A 12,858-nucleotide genomic window follows, 5' to 3' on the forward strand; every position below is an offset into this window, starting at 1 on the left:
CTTTTAACCCATTAAGACCTGAAGCCGATTCTACAAAATGTCTTCTAAATCCCAACAGTTTTCTGAAAAAAAACTTTTTTCATGTCAAGGACCCCAAAAATTATATGTATTTGGCCGCAGACCCCCATCTCAAAATATTTTGTTCCAGGGACCCCCCAGAAGCAAAGATTAGAGTTACAAATGTTCGCTTTAAAACAATATATATTCAAAGATTTGCACACATTTTCACGATTTTTCAAAAATAGCATATCTACAAGCTCGTAGCGCGGCACCGAGTGCCGCGCTACGAGCTTGTAGATCTGCTATTTTTGAATAGCCAAAGTGTAAAATAATGCTTTTTAGCTCGAATCAAGAAGTGACACAGATGCGTTCCAGATCTTAAAGGGTTAATTAGGTCTCGTACCTGTCTGTAGAGGCACCGTGATATGCTCTCTCCAGTCGCCCTTGACAACGGCCCGCCCCCCTCTTTCCAGCTGTCTCACGATTGGTCCGTCCAGCGGCTCCTTTTCGATTCTGTCACTCACATCCTTGAATAGAAAAAACAAACAAAAACATTGACAACATGTCAGTCAGCTACCGAGCGCCCTCTAGTGGTCTGGTTCTGACATCATTTGGATCATTATACTGACCATCACATGGAGTGCTGGGGGTTGCGCCGAAATAAAGTGGTGGAAAAAGTACTCAAATGTTTTACTGAAGTAAAAGTATCAATACTGCAATGTAGAGAAGTACTCCGTTACAAGTAAAAGTCTGGAATTCTAAATTTACTTGAGTAAAAGTACAAAATTATTGGTATCAAAATGTAATTAAAGTACCAAAAGTAAAAGTACTCATCATGCACAATGTCCCATTTCACAAGTTTTCCAACGTATAGAGACCTTTCAAAAATAGCCAATCTACAAGCTCACAACGCAACACATTGTGAGCTTGTAGATCGGCTATTTTCAAATGGCCGAAATGTATATAGGGCTGAAGTAGTTAATGTATGTTTTGTAATAATAATCTAAACCTACAAAGTAACTAGTGACTAAAGTTCTCAAATAATTGTAGTGGGGTAAAAGTACAATATTTGCCTCTGAGATGTAGTGGAGTAGAAGTAAAAGTATTGAAAATGGGAAATACTCCAGTAAAGTAAAACATTCCTCAAAAGTGTACTTAGTAAAGTACAGTACTTGAGTAAGTTACTTTATACCACTGGATTTAGACTGGGGGTTACACCGAAATATAACACATCTACGAGCTCAAAGCGTTGCAGCGCTGCGGCATTGAGCTGGTAATATTTGCACTCTGGAATATAAACTATCTATCCATGACAAATCAATATATAAGCAGACAATTTGACTGTTACAGTATTATGAACTTCAGTTGAACATAATGTTTATTTGAGCTGAGAAGGGCTGAGAAGTTGACAATTCATCATCATACAAATAATGATGATTAATTGTATTTTTTGGCATTGAGCATATGAGAGAAAACCAAAAATGAAGGAGAACACGGACCTGGAAGAAGTGCAGCTCTCTCTCCAGGCTCCAGAAGAAGGGGTGTTTGAGGACGCTCTCCGCTGAAGGCCTCCGATGGGGCTCCATGCTCAGCATCTGTTCTATCAGATCTCTGGCCACGATGTCATCTGGAGGGACACGGGTTAAAACAAACACATGGATTTTAGTAGAAGGCATAGAAGGCAGCACATCTTCTATGGAATTAAGTCGCGCAATACTTGAGCTCACAACGCGTCACAGTTTAGTTTTTTACAGTATAAAGATTAAAGAGTATTAGAAGCGGTAAAACTACCAATAGAATACCGAGTGCCGCGCTATGAGCTTGTAGGTCTGCTATTTTTAAAAAAAATCGTGAAAACTTGTGCAAATCTATGAATATATATATATATTTTCTAAGCGAACATCAAGATTCAAAAGACATTTGTAGAATCCCCAGAAGCAAAGATTTGAGTTACAAATGTTCGCTTTAATTCTTTTTAAATAGAATTGTAGATCTGCTATTTTTGAATAGCCAAATAAATCTAAAAATGACACACAGATGCGTTCCCAGTCTTAATAGGTTAGGACTTGGCCTGACAAAATGTTTCAGTCATGAGATTGTATTTTGCTTTATTCCATGAGGGTCACAGTTTCTGTAGATCGGCTATTTTCGAGCAGCTGAAAATTAAAGCAAAAACAGGCCTTAAGTGTTTAAACTGTTCCTCGCTTTTCCTGGGACCCGCACTGGAAGCCCCTCGAGGGCCCCTGGGTTAAACATAATAATCGATTTAGTTGCTTATTAAAAAATAAATAAGATATCTAATAGAATTCTGCATTGATTCGTTGGTATGAAAAAAATATGATTAAAAAACAGTGCTTCTTGATTATTCGATGAATCGAAAAAGTAAATCGGTAGAATAATCGCTCAGAAGATAATGGATAGTTGCAGCTGTCTGTCTGTCTGTCTGTCTGTCTGTCTGTCTGTCTGTCTGTCTGTCTGTCTGTCTGTCTGTCTGTCTGTCTGTCTGCCTGCCTGTCTGCCTGTCTGCCTGTCTGCCTGTCTGCCTGTCTGTCTGTCTGTCTCACCGTGTTTGTCGGGCAGCAGCTGGTCCAGACTGTATGATCCCAGCAGGATGTTGGCTTGTCTCTGTAATGCCTTGCCAAAGGGGTGTCCGCCCTGGGACCCCACGTAGTAGAACACACAACCCGCTGAGAAGATGTCCACGGTGCAGGTCTAACACAAGAGAAGAAGAACAATGAAAAACAAGGTCATGGATCTGGTAGCGTTGTCAGAAACTCAGATGTTATTCAAAAACTAAACTTTAAAACGGCCCCCAAAAAAATTGCCAGCAGTTGTTGTAATCGAGACACGCTTCCGCGTTGGTCACAGAAGCGGGGCGTGGTTATAGCACAAGCAGTATAGGCTTTAGTATGTCGTGTAGAGCACTAGTTAAGACATTGTGAATGTTAATACCAATACTACAGTGGGGAAATTCAGTTATCAACGTGTCATCAGCGCATGTATACCATCGTTGTGTGTCTTTTATTAGACCTGGAACACATCTGTGTCACTTTAGATTTCTTTGGCTATTCAAAAATAGCAGATCTACAAGCTCATGTCGCGGCACCGAGTGCCGCGCTATGAGCTTGTAGATCTGCAATTTTTTGAAAAATCTTGAAAACATTTATTTCTTTTCAAAAAACTGTTAGGATTGAAAAAAAAAAAAAAGAATCGCCTCAGGTCTTAATGGGTTAATTTCACGGAATCGGTTCAGACACCGCCCAACTACGTTTGTGATTCGGTCCGGTAGGTAGGTAGGTAGGTAGGTAGGTAGGTAGGTACCCGACCTGCAGGTACCGGGTGCCAACCGAGATTCGGTACCCAACCCTAGCCGGGTCGGTTCTATGCAGTGGGAAAAAAAGCACCAATAGTTCTGGTCCTCTGGGTCATTCATTACTGTTACACAGAGGATCACAATGGAAACTATCCTTTTAGCATTATTGTGTAACTGTAGCTTTTTTGCAAACTGTTAACTCATTGAGTGACAGTGTTTTTTTTACCGTGTCTTGGCGATCTATAATAGGTCGGCTGCAGAAGCCACAACGTGGGCCCGGATGTACACAAAAGATGTCCGGGCGATGGGGTAGGGGTCCCGTCTAGTATCGACTGGAACAATAGCATTTCTACCGCGATTTTAGAGAGATCGCCCGTCGAAAATGGCTGGTTTTCACAACAACAAAAAAAAGACATGGAGCTACAAGTGTTTTTCTCAAGATCCTATCATTGGGGCTGACGGACGTCACGTTTTTGGGGATGACGTCACATCCGTCCATTCCTTTTTAAAGGGTCCTAGTTGCGTTAAGAGCGCCCTCTTGTGGAATTTTCTTCCTTTTTTGTTTTTGAAAAACCACATATCTACACTTATGCCACTCGGCGGGTGTATTTGCAAAAAACGTAGATCTACGTTTTTGGCACTCAATGTGTTAATAAAGTATTGAATCAATGAAAAAAAAACTCACCGGGTTGTCTTTGCAGTCTTCACTGAGGACCTCGGGTGCGATCCAGCCCTCGGTGCCCGGCACCCCGGACCTCCGGCTGAAGCTGTGGCGGCCCACGGCCAGTTTCTTACACAGGCCGAAGTCGGAGATCATGGCCCGCACCCGGCCGTGGGCGTTGGGCATGGACACCAGGATGTTATGGGGCTTCAGGTCTCTGTGGACTGTGGAGGAGGGAAGATAATTTAAGATCTATGCCGGAGAGGCAGCAATAAATATGTTGCAATATAACAACAAACAATGAGGATAATTCCCACATGATGATGCAGAGCAGTGGTTCTCAACCTTTTCAGGCCGTGACCCCCGAAACAATCCTATTTGAACTGGACACCCCCCAAAATAAACATATTTGAACTGGGGACCCCCCTAAATAATCATATTTGAAGTGGAAACCCCCCAAAATAAACATATTTGAACTGGGGACCCCCCAAAATAATCATATTTGAACTGGGGACCCCCCGAAATAAACATATTTGAAGTGGAAACCCCCCAAATAATCATATTTGAACTGGGGACCCCCCACAATAATCATATTTGAACTGGGGACCCCCCGAAATAATCATATTTGAACTGGGGACCCCCCACAATAATCATATTTGAACTGGGGACCCCCCAAAATAATCATATTTGAACTGGGGACCCCCCGAAATAAACATATTTGAAGTGGAAACCCCCCAAATAATCATATTTGAACTGGGGACCCCCCGAAATAATCATATTTGAACTGGGGACCCCCCACAATAATCATATTTGAACTGGGGACCCCCCACAATAATCATATTTGAACTGGGGACCCCCCAAAATAATCATATTTGAACTAGGGACCCCCCAAAATAATCATATTTGAACTGGGGACCCCCAGTTCAAATATGTGGCATTACATTTAGTTTGACTCGGTTCCACAGATATATATATTGTGAAAATAGCAGCGCGAGGCGTTGTGAGCTTGTAGATCGGCTATTTTCTAAATGTTTGCCTCTTTCTTATAGGCCTATTATTTGACAATTTGGCCAATGTTTGTTGATTACTTTTGATGCAGTAATGGTATTTTTGTTCTTTTTTTTCAAGGTCTTAGAAGTCCTTAAATGGTCACTTCACTGTCAATTGGGGACCCCCCGCAAAATCATGTGGGGACCCCCCTGGGGGTTCCGACCCACAGGTTGAGAACCACTGTTGTACAGTACAGTATATAGTCAGTAATAGTTACCAATGTTTAGAGAGTGCAGGTGAGCTAGTCCTGACATGGCCTGTTGAAGCAGCACCACAGGCTCCAGTCCATGACGGACAAAATCCTTCTTCTCCACGTACTGGAAAAAAAAAAGACACAAGGCCCTCGTTTTAGTAAAAGGAGGACAAAACGTTTGATGAAACCAGTGTTGACCAGTTTCGTCGGCTACCTTTTTTCAATGACGAAAACTAAATAAAAACGAAGCTACGATGAGTAAAACTAAGTCTAAATATATAGACAATGTCGTCAACAAATAAAAACTAGACTAAAATGTTAGGGAGTGACTAGTGGAGAAGAGATCCAGTAGAACTAAAAGACAAGTCATTTGATGTTTGGTTGCGCTCGGGTGTTGCGATCTACAAGCTCACATTGCGTCGCGCTGCGATGCGTTGTGAGCTTGTAGATCGGCTATTTTCGGCATGCAACCTGGTGTAAAATCAGCCATTATGACGCCATCAACACCGCCAAAATACATTAAATCAACTGTAGATTTAGTCGACTATAATCTTATAATGTTTACTAGACTAAAACAAGACAAAAACTAAAACATTTCAGATGACTAAAATATGACTAAAACTAAATGGAATTTTATTCAAAAGACTACGACTAAAACTAAATCAAAATCGAAATTTGCTGTCAAAATCAACACTGGATGAAACTGTACCAACTAACTGTGTTCAGTGTGGTCCAGTGCATTTCTAAATGAAAAGACTGCCTTTATTTTTATCAAAAGGGGGTCAAAAGTATGCCCTATAATAGCCTATTATTGGGCAATAACCCCCTTTTGAGGATCCTTAGAGACGCTGGCTGTGCTGCTGTGCCAGAAGCGCTTCCCTTAAAACGGCATACAAATAAAGGCAGGAGGATAATAATAATAGTAATGGCATTGAAAACTTTTTTTTTTAAAGTCGACTAGTCGACTACCACTGGGTCAAATTAGTCGACCAGTAAAAATCTCTAGTCGTGAAAGCCCTAAAATGTGTGTGCGAGTCCAAGTCGGGTGGAGTCCGGTACCTCCTGCAGCGAAGCGGCACACAGCTCGATGGCGATGTACTGGAACTGGCGGTCCTTCTCGGTGCAGAAGTAGCGGATGACGTTGGGATGCTCGTCAGACTCCCTCAGCAGCTGCACCTCCCGGTCGGCGAAGCTGAAGCATTCCGGGAGGATCCTCTTCACCGCCACCTGACGGTTGTCGAACTGACCCCTGGTGGAGAGAGCAGGGGAGTGTGAGGTTTAACCCTTTAAGACCTGAGGCGATTCTTAAAAATGTTTTCTAAATCCTAACAGATTTTTGAAAAAAATCGGAAAAATATTTTTTTTAACAATTTAAAAAAAATAGCAGATCTACAAGCTCATAGCGCGGCACTCGGTGCCGCGCTATGAGCTTGTATATCTGCTATTTTTTTTTGCTATTTTTTATTTATTTTTTTATAATAGCCAAAGAAATCTAAAGTGACACAGATGCGTTCTAGTTATTAATGGGTTAATAATAATGACAAAACTAGGAAATTATGTGGATTATCCGGGATCCATATGGCAGCGACGTGGCCCTCATCTATGGCAGTGGTTCTCAAACGTTTTCATGTCAAGGACCCCCAAAATGATATGTATTTGGCCACGGACCCCCATCTCAAAATATTTTGTTCCAGGGACCCCACCTGAAGCAAAGATTTTAGTTACAAATGTTCACTTTAAAAAAAAAAAACATTCAAAGATTTGCACAAGTTTTCACGATTTGTCTAAAATAGCAGATCTACAAGCTCATAGCGCGGCACTCGGTGCCACGCTATGAGCTTGTAGATCTGCTATTTTTGAATAGCCAAACTATAAATTGTGACACTATATTAACACATTGGGTGCCAGAGGTTTATTAAAATATTATACTTTGAGTGCCAGGACTTTTTAAACATTTTGAACCTTTTTCAAGTAGTCACAAAATATTTTCAGTGATCACCGTCCTCACGGTGATCCCCTCATTACACACATACAGGTCTCGTACAATCGGGGGGAAAAAATTTAAAACATTCGGAAATCCATTCCATAGTTGCAGCCATTTGAAAATAGTTAAATTAACATTGTAAAAAAAAAAAGTGCACAGGAGCCGAGATACAGGTTTTTGAAGTCATAAGTTAACCAGGAGGTGGATTGGAGTCTAAATCTTGTAGGAGTGATATTTCCTGTTGCTGTGAAGGAAAAAAAAAAAAATAATTAAAAAAAAAAAAAAAAAAAAAAAGTTTTTTTTTTTAAAAACCGTATATATACGGTTTTGGCACTCAACGTTAGTATGCGCAAAACCGTATATATACGGTTTTGGCACCCAATGTGTTAACTAATTTAGCTGGGGACCCCCTGGTACCCCTCTGGACCCCACTTTGAGAACTAATAATCTATGACGTCAGTTGTCCATGACACATCTATGAGATGTGATGACTCGATATTTGTGAAAGGTTCCAGTGACTTACTGGGTAAAATTTAATATTTCAAAAATACATAGAACCGGGTGAAACATTATGAGTGGAGGTACTTCTTTGTCCTACTGCCAGTGGATTGCAAGATTAGCTCTGGACAAACAGACAGACAGACACACACACAGACCCTGTCATAGACAGCTGGCTAGCCTCTTGCAGAGCCACGCTGTAAAGAAAAGCATGCAAAACCTGGCATATATTCTTATCTATCTGTGAAGGATTCAAAGGTAAATCCGTTCATCAGAATTCTCATCATTGATGAAGATCACCCACCTGAACACGATGGTCCCCTCAGCACCGTGGCCCAACACATTCCTGGGGTTGAACGCTATGTTGCCCACTCTGACAATGTTGGTGTCGTCATCTGAAAGCACACACACACACACACACACACACACACACACACACACACACACACACACACACACACACACACACACACACTGCGTCAGTATGATTCACCCCTTCTCTCCAATGTATTTTTGGCGGGCCGTGATGCCATCAAAATAGCCAATCTACAAGCTCACAACGCATCGCATCTGTGTCATTTAAAATTTCTTTGCCGATTAAAAAAAAGCAGATCTACAAGCTCATAGCTACAAGCTCATGATCTATGAGCTTGTAGATCTGCTACAGTATTTTAGAAAAATCTTGAAAATGTGTGCAAATCTTTGAATACATTTATTTTTAAAGCCAACATTTGTAACTCAAATCTTTGCTTCTGGGGGGTCCCTGGAACAAAACATTTTGAGATGGGGTCCGGGGCCAAATAGATATAATTTTGGGTGTCCTTGACATGAAAAAGTTTGAGAACCACTGATATTATAGCAACATAAGATTTTGCAAAAAAAAACTGTTTAGACAACATTTGTAGAATCGGACAAATTGTGCAAATTTTCACATTTGTTTTGAATAGCCGAAAAATGACACAGATGTGTTCCCGGTCTTAATGGGTTGAATAAACCCTATACACATAATTGACCGGAGACCCCCAGGGCTCTAAACTAAGGGCCCCCCTCCTGTTTTTTTCGCACCAACCTACGAGCTTGTAGATCTGCCATTTTTCACAGCCAAGAATCTTGGCATATCTACCTCCGTCCTCGTGCTCGTTGGCCGAGCTGCCCAGCTCCGACACGGACAGGTTGGAGTGGTTGGAGGCGCGCGGCGTGACGTTGGGGCTGCTGTGGTCCGAGCTCTCAGAGCGGGCGCGGCCCGCCACCTCCAGGTAGTCGGCGCCCAGGCCCAGGCCCAGGCCCAGGCCCAGGCCCAGTCCCAGGTCGGTGCCTGGAGGCGGGGGCGGCAGGAAGGGCTGCTGCCTCTGCAGCAGGTCCAGTCTCTCCTCCATGTGTCTCTGGAACTCCTGGTGCTGCAGCTGCTGCTGCTTGTGGACACTCTGAAAAGTGTTTTTTAAAAACGGATTCCAACGGTTAATACAACTCATCGTTTTAACCCATTCAAACCGGGAACGGGAAAATAGCAGATCTACAAAGATTTGAGTTAAAAATGTTAAAAAGTTAAAAACAATATATATTCAAAGATTTGCACACATTTTCACGATTTTTCAAAAATAGCAGATCTACAAGCTCATAGCGCAGCACTTTGTGCAAATCTTTGAATATGGTATATGTTTTTTTAAAGCGAACATTTGTAACTCAAATCTTTGCTTCTGGGGGTCCATGAAACAAAACATATTTTGAGATGGGGGTTCGCGGCCAAATACATATAATTGTTTAGGTCCTTGACATGAAAAAAGTTTGATATTATACGTTTTTTCAAAAAACTGTTAGAGTTATAGAAGACATTTGTAGAATCCCCCAGAAGCAATAAGATCAGAGTAAAAAAAAACGCTTTATTTAAAAAAAAATACATATTCAAAGATTTGCATAAAAGGTTCACTATTTTTCCAAAGAATAGGAGATCTACAAGCTCATAGCGTGGTATATCTGCTATTTTTTAATAGCCAAAGAAATCTCAAATGACAGACATGCGTTCCCGGCTTGAATGGGTTAAGCTTTTGGTTTAGCCGTTATAAAATTAATAATAAAATAATAATTGTTGTGTTTTGGATATTGAGTCAATGTGTAGAGTATTGTGATGCGTATTGTATCAACCCTAACATACTGTACATTCAAGACGGAATTCTGTCTTCAAAACCCCAACATGATAAAAGCATGTGGCAGATCCCTCCCTCGGTAGCCCACTAGGTGGCACCATTCGACCAAAAATAGGGATAATATACTACCACACAAGTGTTTCAGATGAAAAAACACTCTGTTCTAGTGGGATCAACCAGTGTTCAGCTGTTCATACATGGAGGTGCCTTTATGTCACTGGTTCTCAGTGTGGAGGTCCAGGGACCCCGAGGGGTCGTTGAAGGAGTTAAGTCACGTCTGTAACCCCGAGAGTATGCAAGGGGAACCAAATTTAGGATTTTACACATTGGGGTCCTAGACATAAAACATGTCAATAAATGGGTCTCCTTGGCCTAATGCATATCAAACTGGAGTGGGGGTGCCATGAAATAAAAGAAAAGTTGTCAATCACGGGTTCAAGCAAGTACAGCCGCAAAAATCTCTTCCAGTCCCATGGTGCACCTGCTACCACCTGAGCATGAACCACATTTAACCCATTCAGACCGGGAACGCATCTGTGTAACCACTTTAACCATTATTTTATACTTTGTCTATTAAAAATAGCAGATCTACAAGCTCATAGCGCTGCACTCTATAAGCTTGTAGATCTGCTATTTTTGAAAAATCCTGAAAATGTGTGCAAATCTTAGAATATATATATATATATATATATATATATATATATATATGTTTAAAGCAAACCTTTTTTTTTAACAGTTTTTCAGATATTTGAAGATTTTTCTAAAATAGCAGATCTACAAGTATAGTAGATCTTGTATATCAAAGTGTAAAATAATGGTTATAGCTCAAATCTAAAAGTTCCCGGTCTTAATGGGTTAAAAATCATGTCAAGTACTAAGGATGTAGGTTCATTCTTGTCTCGTCTTCTCTTCAATGTCAGACCTAAATGTATCCTTCGACTTCTTGTTTATGCCCATAATGACTGGCTAGTCACAGGTTTTGTAGCAATTTGTTGCAATAGTAGAAATATAAGGCCTTATTAAATGTTAAATGTTTAGGTTGCCCACTCTTCCGGTTACCTGTGGCCTAATCTCTCAAGAACAGATTCTGCTCTGCGTTGGAATCTGTCGTGAAGGCTCGTCATAACATGTACGCACTGGGCTACAAGTGGGCGTGCCTTCAGATCAGGAAGCAGGCCGCGCTTTACCCAATCAAATGTAGTGGGCGGGATTCACGTGTCCGTCGATCTTTCCCCACTCGAAACAAATCCAAACTAATTTAACAATAGCGTCCGCGGAGCAGACAAAACCACGGAGAGATATTCACATTTTAACTCACTCTTTCATCATAGAAACAAGTGGGCTTATAACCAAAATGTTCTCTGGGAGAAGTGGTGTTAGTGTTCCGTGTAGAAATATTGTTAGTGGGAATGAAAACATAGTCGCACCACCGGAAGTGAAAGCTGAAGGCAGACCAAAACCCCGGTTTCCTTTACGCACGGGTGCTACGTCGCCATTGTCCCAGAGCCAATGAGAGATAGTACAAACAGCAGAGGGCGCTGTTTTTCATTCTCACTGGCTCTGGGTTCCCAGATTGCCTGTGTCCTAATGCACACAGAACCCTGGGGGTCCGTAAAATGACTAAGGTTGAGAGTCACTGCATTGCGCCAACCTTGGGGTAGGTGATGACGAAGGCCAGCCAGCCCGCCAGGAGGAAGGTGGAGAAGATGATGGTGGCCATGTCCTTGAGCATGGAGTCCACGGGGGCCTCGGGGCGGGCCGGGCGCCCGCTGGCCCGCGGCTCCTGGATGGACGTATCGGGCTGCGGCGCGGGGGGCCCGTCATCCATACCGCTTTCATTGACCTTCTAAAGAGAGAGAGAGCGAGAGAGACACAGAGAGAGACAGAGAGACACAGAAATCAGTGTGAAGCCCGATATGATACACTTGCTCACATTTAGAACCCCTCAAGAAGTAAAGACTAAAGGTCTTTACCCCCTGGGGATGTTTATTATGTGTGTATTAACAAGTATCAATTTAAACTGCCGTTTGTGTTATGAGAACACCCACTCGTCAAAAACGCTTTTTGGTACTTTAAGTATATTTTGATGCCAATACTTTTGTACTTTTACTCAAGTAACATTTTAAATACAGGCCTATTACTGGTAACAGAGTATTTTTTATAATGCGGTAAAATATCCGAGTACTTCTTCCACCACTGGTTAGTAGGGATAGTTTAGAGTAACACACCTCCTCTATGGTCTACTCTGTGGTGGGTAGGTTAGGGCATACATGGGCAACTGGTGGCCCGAGGGCCACATACGGCCCCCACCTTCACTTAATGTGGCCCGCATTAAGTGATTTCAGCTGTTACAATTCTAAACAATGCAAACATGACCCGCTTTAATTACTTCAGTCTATATTAGTAGCTTAATGACTAGTATTACAATTATATTGTCTTTTTTATGTCCAATGTATTAGTATTTAAGTTAACATAAGTATAACTAAATGCTTCTTAAAAAAAATAGCCGATCTACTGCGACGCGTTTTGAGCTTGTATGTTGTATGTTGTATGTTGTATGTTAGGGGTTAGGGGTTAGTAGGGTCAGTTAGAGCAGTGTTTATCAACCCTGGCAAACGTCCCAATTTTGGGCCGGGGCTACTGCTGAGGTGTGAAGAAGAAGTTTGAGCCGTTTGAAGAAGGTTTGAAAAAATATATATATTTTTTCTTTTCTTTTTTTTTTACAATAATAATAATCAGGCATGCAAACAGCCCCGAGGTGAAAAGGGTGACAACATGCTGTTTTTTTTTTGGGTCAGGTGTCACACTATTGCCCTATTTGGATTCAAAACGGCTAGTGGAAGCTGAAAAGCTACAAGTTTGCATATCTGAATAATGCAAAAACAGAAATATTTGTTTGCATTTGCTTTTTTTCTCCCCCATATATTTTCATAATAAAAAAAGTGCGTATCGAATCGTATTGAAGTTGTGTGCCCAATATCGTATCGGCACACCCCTAGTGTGTGTGTATATATA

General features: G+C 41.5%; 2 protein-coding genes across 2 annotated transcripts in view; both read right to left on the reverse strand.

Annotated features, from left to right (window-relative positions):
- The window catches only part of LOC308097871 (histone H3.2-like), a gene marked incomplete at its 3' end in the record, with an annotated part of 294,931 nt that overhangs the window by 29,324 nt on the left and 252,749 nt on the right, over window positions 1–12,858 (reverse strand). The gene's annotated exons all lie outside the window — the stretch shown is intronic.
- The window catches only part of ern1 (endoplasmic reticulum to nucleus signaling 1), a 58,956-nt gene that overhangs the window by 6,852 nt on the left and 39,246 nt on the right, over window positions 1–12,858 (reverse strand). The window contains exons 12-20 of the mRNA XM_080445903.1: window positions 11,495–11,689; window positions 8,823–9,123; window positions 8,004–8,094; window positions 6,277–6,466; window positions 5,242–5,341; window positions 3,999–4,198; window positions 2,565–2,712; window positions 1,500–1,627; window positions 404–527 (exon numbers count right to left, since the gene is read on the reverse strand). Coding sequence (XP_080302029.1) covers window positions 404–527; window positions 1,500–1,627; window positions 2,565–2,712; window positions 3,999–4,198; window positions 5,242–5,341; window positions 6,277–6,466; window positions 8,004–8,094; window positions 8,823–9,123; window positions 11,495–11,689 — 1,477 coding nt within the window. The remainder of the gene's footprint in view (window positions 1–403; window positions 528–1,499; window positions 1,628–2,564; window positions 2,713–3,998; window positions 4,199–5,241; window positions 5,342–6,276; window positions 6,467–8,003; window positions 8,095–8,822; window positions 9,124–11,494; window positions 11,690–12,858) is intronic.

The sequence above is a fragment of the Gymnoscopelus braueri genome, assembly GCF_963280865.1.
Source record: "Gymnoscopelus braueri genome assembly, chromosome: 13".
Lineage (NCBI taxonomy): Eukaryota > Metazoa > Chordata > Actinopteri > Myctophiformes > Myctophidae > Gymnoscopelus > Gymnoscopelus braueri.